This window comes from Myotis nattereri (genome assembly GCF_964212035.1).
Source record: "Myotis nattereri genome assembly, chromosome: 6".
In the NCBI taxonomy this organism is placed as follows: Eukaryota; Metazoa; Chordata; class Mammalia; order Chiroptera; family Vespertilionidae; genus Myotis; species Myotis nattereri.
In genome coordinates, this window is record NC_138081.1 from 3,455,596 (window position 1) to 3,469,574 (window position 13,979).

The 13,979-nt window shown below is 58.2% G+C and overlaps 1 protein-coding gene across 1 annotated transcript; it reads left to right on the forward strand.

The window, feature by feature from the left end:
- The first annotated feature begins 580 nt into the window (after nucleotides 1-580).
- Nucleotides 581-13,392, forward strand: PRRC2A (proline rich coiled-coil 2A). The gene is made up of 30 exons (XM_081093733.1): nucleotides 581-755; nucleotides 1,244-1,421; nucleotides 1,775-1,874; nucleotides 1,969-2,041; nucleotides 2,373-2,516; nucleotides 2,638-2,789; nucleotides 2,976-3,055; nucleotides 3,206-3,348; nucleotides 3,923-4,013; nucleotides 4,117-4,336; nucleotides 4,744-5,218; nucleotides 5,578-5,768; nucleotides 5,951-6,239; nucleotides 6,577-6,787; nucleotides 6,962-8,818; nucleotides 9,156-9,433; nucleotides 9,615-9,745; nucleotides 9,949-10,075; nucleotides 10,172-10,257; nucleotides 10,449-10,682; nucleotides 10,831-10,971; nucleotides 11,088-11,159; nucleotides 11,247-11,420; nucleotides 11,611-11,690; nucleotides 11,863-12,070; nucleotides 12,162-12,257; nucleotides 12,393-12,599; nucleotides 12,712-12,806; nucleotides 12,884-12,974; nucleotides 13,102-13,392. Exons 1-30 carry the CDS (start codon nucleotides 644-646, stop codon nucleotides 13,240-13,242), a joined length of 6,477 nt encoding a protein of 2,158 aa, XP_080949859.1. The 5' UTR covers nucleotides 581-643; the 3' UTR covers nucleotides 13,243-13,392.
- Nucleotides 13,393-13,979: the final 587 nt, after the last annotated feature.

Here is a 13,979-nt window from a genome sequence, read left to right on the forward strand (position 1 = left end):
TCGCTGCCGGGCCTGTGCCTCGGCGGCGTGGGAGCCCGTCCCTCGGGAGCTCTCGGCGCCGGCCTCAGTCCGGCAGAGCCAGGCGGAGTCCTAGGCTCCGGGCAGACCTTGCTGCAAGCCTCCCCCAGGTCGGGGTGAGGTGCTGGGAAGCCGCCGGGCGCAGATGGGGTGCTGAATAAGTCGGGCTCTAAAGCTCTGTCCTTGCATGATGGAGCCGGGCGCCCCTGGTTTTCTCTGGGGCTTGGACGTGCCCTGTTTTATTTCAGGTCTTAGAAATTCTTTTGGTGAAGAGATTATTGCTCGTGGGGGTTGTGAAGAGGCTGCTACCCTTTATAGACTGGCACAGAAGGGAGAGTTTATGCTAGGAGGCTACTAGACTTTTACTTGGATTTTCTTGGCAGGAGGTGAGAGGGAACATGGTGTGTGGGCTCTGTGGTTGCCTTAAAGGGACTGGAGAGTTTGAACAGGCTGAAGGAAAAGGCACCAGAGGGCCACGGACCTGGGCTCCTAGTGAGAAGGCAAGGGCTACTGAAGTCTGTAAAGGGGGCAAAAAATGAAACACTTGGTGTTTGGCCCACAGGCTCCGGCACGTTTTGGGGGAGGTGCCTGTCGGACCCATCGTACTCAATGAGCTTCCAGCGCAATGTCCGATCGCTCGGGGCCGACTGCCAAGGGGAAGGATGGAAAGAAGTATTCCTCGCTCAACCTGTTTGATACGTACAAGGGCAAGTCCTTAGAGATCCAGAAACCCGCTGGTGAGGGTCCTGCAGAAATGCTTCTAATTATTGGAGGCTGGGCATGAATGGGCATGCACTTTAGAGCACTTGGAAGGGAAATGGCTACAGTACAATTTGTCAAAAACTAGAGAGACTCCCCAGCTTCATCTTGGACTCCATAGAGGACATTGGGCTTGGAGTAAACACCGATCCCCCTCCTACAAAGGCGTGTCTGTGGTTCCCTGTCTTTGGACACGTAAGAACTGGAGGCAAAGCAATGTGGACTTGGAGAAGTCTGGAGCCAGCTAGCTCCCTGCAGGCTCAAGATCAACCATCCCACATAGAGCCTTGGATGGAATGCCTCTCAGCCTGCCCATAGGATTTCAGAGATTGCTGAGGGCACAGGAAGGGGTGGTTTCTAAGAGAAGTTGGTAGTAAGGCATGGAGGATATCGTAGTGGTACACAGAGTAGGACACCGTCAGGTCTCCCATGTGAAGCACTCTTCACCCTCTCTCCTTTTCTCCAGTTGCCCCTCGCCATGGCCTGCAGAGTCTTGGGAAAGTTGCCATTGCCCGGCGTATGCCACCCCCAGCCAACCTTCCAAGCCTGAAAGCCGAGAATAAAGGCAATGACCCCAATGTCTCACTAGTGCCGAAAGACGGAACAGGATGGGCAAGCAAACAGGAGCAGTCCGACCCCAAGAGGTAGAGAGGCTTGGGAGACCTAGAGTGATAAGTATTCTTACGTTGAACTTCGGGATGAACTGGGCTTGGTCTAGCCCAGCCACATAGCCAGAGTCACAGAGGGAAGCCCCTCTCCTGCCTCTTCCCCAGGACTCCTGTTCGGTGCCTAAGGAATGGACTTTAGCTTTCTGTCCGAGGGAAACGGCAAGCAGAAATGGTGACAGCCTATGCGGGGGCCATGGTTCTAGTATTTTGTCCTAATATGTGCAGCTAATAGCAGAGGGGCCTGCATTCCATTCCTATCCTCCTCCAGCGGGAGGAGTAAGGAAGGCACCCCAGGCTCTGGGTAACCTTCCCTCCTTCCATCCCCTCAGTTCCGATGCGTCAACCGCTCAGCCGCCGGAATCGCAGCCACTGCCGGCTTCACAGACGCCTGCCTCGAACCAGCCGAAACGACCCCCAGCAGCCCCCGAGGTATCGGAAGCACTGGATGTTATTGAAGGGGTAGGAGCAAGAATGGCTTGTAGCTCCCCACCTACGTCACCGTTCCTTTTCTCTGCTTCTCCAGAACACTCCTTCGGTTCCAAGCGGGGTAAAGTCCTGGGCACAAACCAGCGTCACCCATGGAGCACATGGAGATGGTGAGTGCGGGCAGGTGGGGAGCTGGCTCTGGGCACTGGCAGGCAGGAGCCCTGCCCGCACTTTCAGTGCAGTGTCCTCACTCCCGTTTGGCTCCATGTGGGGCCCTCCCTCAGTTCCATGGCGCACATGAGCAAGTTGTGTCAGTCTTGTATGAGGGTGAGGAGGGCCTCCAAGAACTGACCGTGTTTCTTAGGGAATAGGCACCTAATGCATAGGGTGGGCTGGAAGGCAGGAAGCTGGTGACCTGGTACCTATCGGAACCTTCCCCTTTAGTGGGGCATCTTCAGTAAATGCACTTCCATATCCTGTTCTGCTTTCCAACCTCGACAGGTGGAAGGGCATCAAGCCTACTGTCACGATTCTCTCGAGAGGAATTTCCGACCCTGCAGGCGGCTGGCGACCAGGACAAGGCTGCCAAGGAAAGGGAGTCTGCCGAACAGTCGTCTGGGCCCGGACCAAGCCTCCGCCCCCAGAGTGAGTGGCTGCCATTTGTGAGGGCTTGCCTTTGGGCTGGGATATTGCCTTATTCTATCTCGGAGCTAGTGCGTCTCGTCGTTTTCAGCCCTGTTCGCTCTCTGCCCTTTCCAAAATCCAGATTCTACAACTTGGAGGGACGGAGGTGGGCGTGGCCCTGATGAGCTGGAGGGCCTGGACTCCAAACTTCATCACAGCCACGATCCCCGGGGGGGACTGCAGCCTTCCGGCCCACCCCAGTTCCCTCCCTACCGAGGCATGATGCCGCCCTTCGTGAGTTGGGATGTCTTGTTTGGAGTGGTTGCACTGGAAGATAGAAGTTGGGTTTTACTCTCTGGAGGGTACAGCTGAAAAGCAGGGGCCTATGATAGAGAGTGGGAATGGGGAGAAGGTAGGTTTAGGGAGCTGGCAGGCTCTTTGACCATCCCTCTGAGCAGTTGCTTTTGGGCCCTTTTGCAGATGTATCCCCCGTATCTCCCATTCCCTCCACCCTATGGACCCCAGGGGCCTTACCGATACCCCACCCCTGACGGGCCCAGGTGAGTAATGCCAGGTCAGGTCTGGGTTTGTGATTGGGGACGGGGGAGCCTGTTGGTGGAGTGATAATTTTCTAGCCAGGAGGCTGTCTTGTATGTGCTTATACACTGGGCTATCTTTTACCTTCTCTTCCATTTGCTTTTCGTACACAGCCGTTTTCCCCGTGTGGTAGGCCCCCGGGGCTCAGGGCCGCCAATGCGCCTTATGGAGCCTATGGGTCGGCCCTCCATTCTTAAAGAGGATAATCTCAAAGAGTTTGACCAGCTGGACCAGGAGAACGATGATGGTTGGGCAGGCAAGTTAATTTTGTGTGTGTGTGTGTGTGTGTGTGTGTGTGTGTTAATCCTCACCCGAGGATATTTTTTTTTCATTGCTTTTCAGAGAGTGGAAGGGAGAGAGAGAAGGAGGGGTGGAAAGAGAGACATCTATGTGAGAGAGACATTGACTGGTTGCCTCCCCCATTCACCCAACTTGGTGGTGGGGAGTAAACCTGCAACTGGGGTATGTGCCTTTGGGAATCGAAACCAGGATCCTTCAGTGTGCAGGCCAACACTCTGACCATTGAGCACACTGGCCAGGGCCAGGTAAATGAATATTAAGGATCAAGAATTTTGGTCTTAAAAGGCAAGATCTGATAAGGAAAAAATACACTGATGGGTAGGGGAGATAATGTGCAGGAAAGCCAAGTCCTGGAGATGAACTGCAAGGATTGAGAAGGACAAGACTCCAGTGGGCCCAGACTTCAGAGAGAGGGGTGGCATTGGTGGTGCAAGTCATCGTATAGCTCCAGACCACTGCCTCTGTTCCAGAAGCTCCCTGAGACTCGCAAGCAGAGTAGTGGAGTTACTGCTCTTCACATTTCCCCCCAGGGGCTCATGAGGAGGTTGACTACACTGAAAAGCTCAAGTTCAGTGATGAGGAGGACGGACGAGACTCCGATGAGGAGGGAGCTGAGGGCCAGTGAGTTAAGGCCCTCTGGGGAGGGGCGGGGAGGGGCGGCTAGTACACCCTTAAAGGAGCTGGGTCGCAGCTGATTTTAAATCCACTGTTGGTCTGCTCACAGCAAAGAGTCCCAGGCAACGGCTGGGGAGGAACGGCCCCCGGAAGCAGATGGCAGAAAGGGCAACTCCGCTGGCTGTGAGCCGCCCCCTCCCAAGACGGCCTGGGCAGAGACCACTCGGCCTCCAGAGACAGAGTCGGGGCCTCCTGCCCCGAAGCCTCCCCCACCCCCGCCACCGCACCGGGGCCCCACTGGGAACTGGGGCCCTCCTGGCGATTACCCAGTGAGTGTCTACAATGAGCATTTGAGAGGGTCAGTTGTGGCTGATAGTGTCAGCTGCATGATTGAAGGAGCAGTAATTGAAGCTGGAGGGTGGGTCAAAATGGGCTGCAGGAAGTGGAGAGCTTGGGAGAATCTCTGACAAGATTCAGAGCTTCCTTGTGTTAGGGGAATCTGGGTGAATTGGGGGGCTAGAGAGTAAGAATTGGGAGGCCTGGGTGTTTGGATGGACCTCTGAAAGGAGAAAAGAAACAAAAAGATTAGGATGGTGAGTTTGTCCCTACTCAGAGGACATCAACCAAGGCCTGGTCCTGGCACCTACAACTATACACAGTGGGTCAGTCTGCAGAAGAGACCATAAGAAACATAATGACTGACACCTCTGGCCCCGCTGGGTCTGTCCATTGACAGGATCGTGGAGGCCCGCCCTGCAAGCCCCCAGCACCTGAGGATGAGGATGAGGCATGGCGGCAGCGGCGAAAGCAGTCTTCATCTGAGATCTCCCTGGCCGTGGAGCGAGCCCGGCGGCGACGAGAAGAGGAGGAGCGCCGCATGCAGGAGGAACGTCGGGCAGCCTGTGCGGAGAAGCTCAAGCGACTTGATGAGAAGTTTGGGGCACCTGACAAGCGGCTCAAAGCAGAGCCTGCTGCCCCACCTGCCGCCCCTCCTGCCCCAGCGCCACCACCTGCTGTCCCCAAAGAACTCCCCACACCTTCAGCTCCTTCACCAGCACCAGCCCCAACTCCAGAAAAAGCTCTGGAAGAGCCGGCCCCGGCTCCTCCTGCCCAGGCCACCCCCACCCCAGGTGTGGCTCCATCTCCTGTCCTGGTGAGTGGTGGTGGCAGTACCAGTAGCACCAGCAGTGGCAGCTTCGAAGCCAGCCCAGGTATGGAGATGGGGATAGGTGCTACCAGGTGGCAGATCTCTCCTCTGCTTGGGTCAAAGCTGTGTGTAGGGAGGAAGTGAAATAGAAGACAGTTGTTTGGGCTTATTGGGTTGTCTGGGTGAGGGGGAGGTTTTGCTACCTGAATTCCTTGACAGTAGAAAGACTCTACCGCCTTAGTGTGTTGGTTTCACGGGATAGTAATCCCACCAGACCATTGGCTCTGGGGAGGTCATGTTATACATGGGAAGGACTTGCCTTGAGAGAGGGAGGGAGCTAGAGGTGAGAGCTGAGGTTGTGGGGGTGTTCGTGGAATGTCTGATGGGCTAGACACTCTGATCAGTGTTTTTTCACCAATGCAGTGGAATCCCAACTGCCCTCAAAAGAGGGTCCTGCACCACCAGAAGAGGTTCCTTCTCCTGCCACACCTCCAGCCCCAAAGGTGGAACCCAAGGGTGATGGGGTTGGTCCCACCCGGCAGCCCCCCAGTCAGGGCTTGAGCTACCCCAAATATCAGAAGTCATTACCTCCTCGTTTCCAGCGACAGCAGCAGGTGAGATCAAGTTACTTCTTCTCTTAGGGCTGCTTTTCTGTCTAGTGCCAATGTTTACACTACCTTTTAGTTCCCTCTGGGTCCCTCTACCAGTTCTGGTCCAGGTGTATGTCACATCTGTTTTTATTCCAGTTCCTTTTCTGTCTGGGCGGGAGCCTTGATGCCTGTCTTGTCCTCTCCAGGAGCAGCTCTTAAAGCAGCAACAACAGCAGTGGCAGCAGCATCAACAGGGCTCCACTCCCCCTGCCCCAGTACCCCCATCACCACCACAGCCTGTGACTATAGGGGCTGTGCCAGCTCCACAGGCTCCACCTCCCAAGGCCCTGTACCCAGGTGCTCTGGGTCGGCCCCCACCCATGCCTCCAATGAACTTTGATCCCCGCTGGATGATGATTCCTCCTTATGTGGACCCCCGGCTCCTCCAGGGCCGACCCCCTCTGGACTTCTACCCTCCTGGTGTGCATCCCTCTGGTAAGAGGCCTTCAGTCCTGGGATGTGGGTACCCGCATCTTGCTGTGGGGTAAAGGCCCCCAGTGAAGAGGGCAGACATGGTCTTAGCACTGCTGAGGGAGCTCTTTGGGACAAGGATGGGCTTGGGGAAGTAAGAAACAGTGTGGTCTTTCCTTGGCCAGGATTTACTGTGACTGACAGATGGATTTACAGGGAAGCTGAGTGGGTGCCCTGCTTCAGGAGAGCAGGCCAGGCCCAGTCTTCCTGGGAGTGGGCAGTCGAGGAGCTGATGTTGACGGGGGAGATGCCTTTTGGGCTGGAGAGCCTGTCACATGAGAAAGGGTTTTCGTTTCCTCAGGCCTCGTTCCCCGGGAGCGCTCAGACAGTGGAGGCTCAAGCTCAGAGCCATTTGAGCGCCATGCAGGCCCCCTCTTACGGGATCGGGGCACCCCACCAGTGGATGCAAAGTTGGCCTGGGTAGGAGATGTCTTCACCACCACACCTGCTGACCCTCGCCCGCTTACCTCACCGCTGCGACAGGCTGCCGATGAGGACGACAAGGGGATGAGGTGAGTGAGCAGTGAGTGTAATGGGTGAGCTCCTGGTGGAAGGACCTAGGCTGGGAGGAAAGGGGCTGGGGATAAACATGGCAGGAGTGTCTGGGTTCAGATGAAGTGTTCTGTTTCCCCACCCCGTTCCAGTTGTCTTCATCCTGAGATGTTCTTTTCTGTCTCCCTCTTCAGGAGTGAAACCCCTCCAGTGCCTCCCCCGCCACCCTATCTGGCCAGTTATCCCGGCTTTCCTGATAATGGAACCCCTGGGCCCCCCCTCCCTCGCTTCCCTCCGGAGGAGCCAACTGCCCCAGGGGCCCGCCCACTCCCTTGGCCCCCAGGCAATGACGAGGCAGCCAAGATACAAGCTTCACCACCCAAGAAGGAGACCCCCAAGGAGGAAACTCCACAGCTAACAGGGCCAGAAGCCAACCGAAAGCCACCCCGAGGAGTTGGAGGCCAAGGCCCCCCGCCAGCTCGCAGAGAGAGCCGCACTGAGACCCGCTGGGGCCCGCGCCCAGGCAGCAGTAGGCGGGGAGGCCCTCCAGAGGAGCCAGGGGCCCCTCCCCGCCGCGCTGGGCCGATAAAGAAACCCCCACCCCCTGCAAAAGTCCAGGAGCTGCCTCCCAAGCCCCCCGAACAGGGGGATGAAACCCTCAAGGTCCCAAAGCCAGACCCACTCAAGACGGCAAAGGGGAAGATGGGGGGCCCCAAGGAGACTCCACCTCCTACTGGGAACCTTTCCCCAGCCCCGAGGCTCCGAAGGGACTATTCCTATGAAAGAGTGGGTCCTACCTCCTGCCGTGGGCGGGGCCGAGGCGAGTATTTTGCCAGAGGGAGAGGTTTCCGGGGGACGTACGGGGGTCGAGGACGGGGCGGCCGGAGCCGAGAGTTCCGCAGTTACCGAGAGTTTCGAGGGGATGACGGGCGTGCAGGTGGGGCGGGGGGACCCAGTCACCCACCTGCTCCCCGAGGCCGCACTGCCAGCGAGACACGAAGTGAGGGCTCCGAGTATGAAGAGATCCCCAAGCGGCGCCGGCAGCGGGGCTCAGAAACAGGCAGCGAGACGCACGAGAGTGATCTGGCCCCTTCGGACAAGGAGGCCCCCCCACCCAAGGAAGGTGTACTCACCCAGGTCCCTCTTGCTCCCCCACCGTCAGGAGCTCCTTCACCAGCCCCAGCCCGTTTTTCTACTGCCCGAGGTGGGCGCGTCTTCACTCCCAGAGGGGTGCCATCACGCCGAGGCCGAGGGGGAGGGCGGCCCCCTCCACCCATTTGCCCAAGCTGGACCCCTCCAGCCAAGTCTCTGGCCCCCAAGAAGCCTCCAGCTGGTCCTTTGCCAAGTAAGGAGCCTTTGAAAGAGAAGCTCATTCCAGGGCCTCTGTCCCCCATGGCCCGAGGAGGCAGCAGTGCAGGCAGCAACCTGAGCATGGCTGTGGAAGATGGGGAGCGGCCCCGAAGGAGGCGGCACGGGAGGGCTCAGCAGCAGGACAAACCGCCTCGCTTTCGGAGGCTGAAACAGGAGCGGGAGAGTGCCGCCAGAGGGGCCGAGGGCAGGCGCTCCTCCCCAGCCCTTCCGTCCTCCACACCCGGGCCGGAGGAGGCCCTCTCAACAGTGGCGGTTCCCCCGCCACCTCGCCGGGCAGCTGCCAAGTCTCCCGATCTGTCAAACCAGAACTCGGACCAGGCCAATGAGGAGTGGGAGACTGCATCTGAGAGCAGCGACTTTGCCAGTGAGCGCCGAGGGGACAAGGAGGCTCCTCCACCGGCACTGCTGACCTCCAAAATGGTGGGGACTCCCGGGGGCGGGGGCAGCGGAGCCGGACCAGGCATTACCACCATGTCGCGTGGAGACCTGAGCCAGAGAGCCAAGGATCTGAGCAAGCGGAGCTTCTCAAGTCAGCGGCCAGGCATGGAGAGGCAGAACCGGCGCCCAGGCCCCAGCAGCAAGGCAGGCAGTGGCGGAGGAGGAGCTGGAGGGGGTCCTGGAGGCAGGACCGGCCCAGGGCGAGGGGACAAGAGGAGCTGGCCCTCTCCCAAGAACCGAAGGTGGGTAGGGACAGGCTAAATGTGTTCTTAAGCTTAAGAAATGGAGAGTGGGGAGGAGACCTGAGGGGAAGGTAAGGGTGGATGTGGTGGAGTTTGGAGACTTGGGGCTGTTAGAAAGGCACCAGGATGTCCTCTCTGCCTGAAGGAGCTGGGGCGCAGCGGGTAGAGTCAGGAACACCCACCCAGCCCCGTTCGCGTCCACTCTGTACATCTGTACCCAGAATTCCGTAGAAATGCCTGAGTGCCTGCATGTGCACAGGGAGGAGAGGCTGGGGGAGGGCACTGGGGGGAGAGGGCCACTGTTTGGGGAATGCTGGAGCTGGTCTGTTTTCTTCAGCCGCCCTCCGGAGGAGCGCCCTGCAGGGCTTCCCCTGCCTCCCCCACCCCCGAGCAGCTCTGCTGTCTTCCGCCTGGACCGGGTGATCCACAGCAACCCTGCTGGCATCCAACAGGCCCTGGCCCAGCTCAGCAGCCGCCAGGGGAGTGCAGCTGCACCAGGGGGGCACCCAAGGCCCAAGCCTGGGCCTCCCCTAACTCCTCAAGGCCCCTCCCCTCGGCCCCCAACCCTCTATGACCCTCAGAGGGCCAACGACAATGGCATTGGCATCGGTTCGGGTAAGCTGGAGGTGCTACGGGTGGGACTGTCTACTTCCCCGGAGGCAGGCGTCGAAGGGGGAAGGGTCTGGCTTGGGGACCCTGGTGCTGGTTGTGCACTGAGGCGTGGGAGGATTGGGATGGAGGAAAGTAGGGTCAGTGACAGTGAGGCTGGTGCTGACAGATTTCCCCTTTTCCCCAGACCTCCACTTCGAGGAGCCAGGGCCGCTGGTGAGGGGGGTGGGCGGGACTCCCCAGGATGCTGCCGGGGTTAATCCTTTCCCCCCCAAACGGCGGGAGCGGCCTCCCAGAAAACCGGAGCTGCTGCAGGAGGTGAGGGATGGGGCTTGAGATTGTGCTTCACTGTTCGCTCCAAGGGCTCTCTTACGTTTTCTTCATTCTTTCCTGTTCTCGCCCCAAATTCTCAGCTTCGGTCACTGCATGCCTCCTGTCCCTGTCCCTCCTCACCCACACCTCTCTGCATTCCCCAGTTCCCAGCTCATTCTTGTTTTGCCTCTGGCCTTTCTTGCCTTTAGGAATCTTTGCCACCTCATAGCTCTGGATTCTTGGGCCCCAAACCCGAGGGCCCAGGCCCTCACAGAGAGTCTCGAGATGCAGGGACAGAGGCCCTGAGCCCTCACATCTGGAATCGTTTACATACTGGTGAGTGAACGGTAACGCTGAGCGGCAGGAAGGGCCGGGAGACCAGACGGGCCACAGCAGTGTCCTCACCGCCTCTCCTGTCGGTGCTCTTCCCAGCCACTAGTCGGAAGAGTTACCAGCCTGGCCCCATGGAGCCCTGGATGGAGCCCCTGAGTCCTTTTGAGGACGTGGCTGCCACGGAGGTGAGTGGGGCCGGGAGGGAGTGTCCGAGTGGGCTTCTCCAGCACTGGCCACGTCCCTGCCTGCTCTGGGCTGGGGCCGGGGTTGTTCCCTCGCATCGTTTCTCCTTTCCTCAGTTTGTGTGTGTGTGGCACCCGTCAGGGATGGGGTGCTTCCTGCCCCACTTAACTAACTCCTTCTCCACTCCTCTCAGATGAGTCAGTCTGACAGTGGGGTGGACCTGAGTGGGGATTCTCAGGTATCGTCAGGTCCCTGCAGCCAGCGAAGTTCCCCTGATGGAGGACTCAAGGGGGCAGCAGAGGGGCCCCCCAAGCGGCCTGGAGGCCCCTCACCCCTGAATGCTGTTCCTGGTGAGGGTCCACCTGGCTCTGAACCCTCTGAACCTCCTAGGAGACGGCCACCTGCCCCCCCTGATGGGGACAGAAAGGTAAAAGGTCAAAAATGGGTAAGAGGAGTGTTTCTGGGACTCCGGCTGTAGCTACCTTTGTCTCCCCCTTCTGTGTGTCCTGGGGATTCCCGTATTTGGGCTTCTGTTTCCTTCCCCCAACCCCACTTTACTGTGTTCCCCAACCCAGGAGCTGCCCCGGGAGCAGCCTCTGCCCCCTGGTCCCATTGGCACAGAACGACTGCAGCGTGCAGACCGAGGCCCGGAGCCTGGCTCCCTGCGGCCATCCCGTCGACCCGGTCCCCCGGGCCAGTTTGGCGCCAGCGACAAGGTCTGCATGGGCCAGATCTGGGGCTCTTGGGCTGGGTGGAGAGAAGGGAAGGACTGGCGGTGGGACATGGAGGACACCTGAGTCGCGGGACAGCCTTCCCTGCCTCACGTTCACAGGACTCAGACTTGCGTCTCGCGGTGGGAGACAGTTTAAAAGCAGAGAGAGAACTAACGGCATCAGTCGCTGAGGTTCGTGGGGAGAGTTGGGTGGAAAGGTCTGATGTTTCTGGAGAAGATGGCGCAGAGAGCCCTCTTGACAAGTCTGCTCCTCCCCAGGCCATTCCTGCACCCCGAGACTGGGAGCTGCTCCCTAGTGCTTCTGCCTGCACTGAGCCACAACCACAACCCAGGAGCCTGGGTCCTGGGCATTGTGGCCCCGAGCCCAGCTCTGCAGGCCAGCGCTTGTACCCCGAGATCTTCTATGGCAGCCCTGGGCCTCCCAGCTCGCAGGTAGGCCTGCCTGCCTGTCCTGCGACCCCATTCCGCCTGCTGTCCGTTACAGTAAAGCCTTTCCAGTCTGCACAGTTGTAAACTTTTTTTGCTGTTTCGTTTTTCTCCTTGCTTTTACTGTAGGTGGTGGGGTGGGTGAGCTTTTCTGAACCAGAGAAAATGGAGCTAGTCCAGCTTTGCTCTTCTGTAGGTCTCAGGGGGAGCCATAGACTCTCAGTTACATCCCAACAGTGGAGGCTTCCGCTCTGGGACACCAGTGCACCCTTACAGGTAAGACTAGATGCTTGTGGGTGTCAGAAGGAAATGGAGCCATATTTCAGGGGAGAGGGAGACATTTCTAGGTACCAAAAGCTAGTGGACTTCAGGAGGTGTTCAGACTAAAGGAGTAAATGTTTCTGGCTCCCTGACACCTTTCTTCCCTGTCGCCCCAATGTCTTTGCAGGTCACAGCCCCTGTACCTCCCCCCGGGCCCGGCACCCCCCTCAGCCCTGCTCTCAGGGGTGGCTGTCAAGGGCCAGTTTCTGGATTTCTCAGCACTGCAAGCAGCAGAGCTGGGGAAGTTGCCGGCTGGAGTTCTCTACCCTCCACCTTCCTTCCTCTATTCTCCAGCCTTCTGCCCCAGCCCTCTGCCTGACCCGCCCTTGCTTCAGGTAAGAGGTGGGCAGGGGCTGGGCTTAGGGAGCTAGGGGTGGAGGAGAGTGCTTTGGGGGAGGTGACATACTTCTTCCCATTGCCCAACAGGTGCGCCAGGATCTACCATCCCCCTCAGATTTTTACTCTACTCCTCTGCAGCCTGGTGGCCAGAGTGGCTTCCTCCCCTCGGGGGCTGCCCAGCAGGTACTTTTTTATCTGTCCTCTTCCCCTTCAGTCTCTTTCTGTCAGCCTCTGGCTTTTTTAAATGGTTTTGACTCTAGCTCAGGTTTTCTGACATTTCTTTCTGCCCCCAACACAGACCCATATTTCTTGTTACAGATGCTTCTACCCATGATGGACTCCCAGCTGCCTGTGGTGAACTTTGGCCCCCTGCCGCCAGTGCCGCCTACTGCCCCACCCCCCCTTTCTCTGTTACCTGTGGGCCCTGCTCTGCAGCCCCCCAGTTTGGCTGTGCGGCCCCCACCTGCTCCTCGGGTGCTGCCTTCACCTGCCAGGCCCTTCCCCCCTAGCTTGGGGCGAGCAGAGGTAAGGTACAGGAACTGTAGTGCTAGGCAACTCCAGGAGTTAGGGGTAGGGGTTCATTATCTGAAGATGAATGGGTTGAGAGACAGGAGGCTCATGAGTTTTTTTCCTTCAGCTTCACGCAGTAGAACTGAAGCCGTTCCAAGATTATCGAAAACTGAGCAGCAACCTTGGGGGACCCGGGTCATCATGCACTCTCCCAGCTGGAAGGCAAGGGAAGGGACTGGGAATACAGACTGCCCAGCCCCAAGGCCTTCCGCTCTCTCTAAACACTGTTCCTCCTTTAGGTCTTTCTCTGGCCTCAGTTCCCGTCTCAAAGCCACACCCTCCACCTATAGCGGTGTCTTCCGCACCCAGCACATTGACCTTCACCAGCAGGTGAGGGAGAAGCCCCCATACCCCTGAGTCTGAATTCTCCTGTTACCACCCGAAGCTGCCCTTCCATTCCTGACCTCCCAGTATGAATGGAGCCCTACTTCCTCTTCCACATGTGCCTGCCCCCCAGGCCTCCCCGCCTGACGCCCTACGCTGGATGCCGAAGCCTTGGGAGCGGACAGGGCCACCTTCCCGAGAAGGGTCTTCCCGACGGGCAGAAGAGCCTGGGTCCCGAGGGGACAAGGAGCCTAGGTTGCCTCCACCCCGCTGAGGGAGTTCCCCTTGCCCCTACCCCCCCAGGCCTTGTATATAGATTATAAATATATAAGGGGAAAGGGGTGGGTGGGAGGGGTTGTGGGGCTGGGGCCTCGCTTCCCCTCCTCCCTGCTCTTCTGGTCCCCTATCCCTGGGGCCATTTGTTAAAAAAAATAATAATAATAAAAGAATTTAAAAAACATTTCCAAAATGATTGGGGTGGGGGTGGGGGGACAGGTTGGTTGCTTGTGATCTTGTGTCCTATGCAACATAGTGCCGGCCAAGTAATCTGTAGAGCGGGTTCAGTCAGGGAACTATCTGTTTGTTACTCCCCAACGTCATCATTTTATTGTATCTTCAGGTTTTGGAGCCGGGCTCAGCTAGGCAAATCTTGTGCCAGCCAGGGAAGTTGGCTGCTTACCAGTCTGCAGCTCATAGCTGGGCTGGTCCCATAGAGCTCCCCTCATGTATCTGGGGCCTTGGTGGGGCATTTGGACTTGTCACGTGACTCCTCCAGCTAGATGTTCTAGGAGTCATCGGATTTCTTAGGCCCTTGAGCCAGTGTTTCAGACCCCGGTGGGATATGCAAAGCTAAAGTAGGGGAGGGGACAGCAACTACATCTCAAAGGCAGAAACAGAATTTGTAGCTTCGACCCCACCTACAAACAGTGCCTCTAGCTGTCATGGGCTATGTCAACCACATGAGCAGTGGGCTCCTTGAACTGGGTAGACAAATTCTAGCACTGGTCAGTC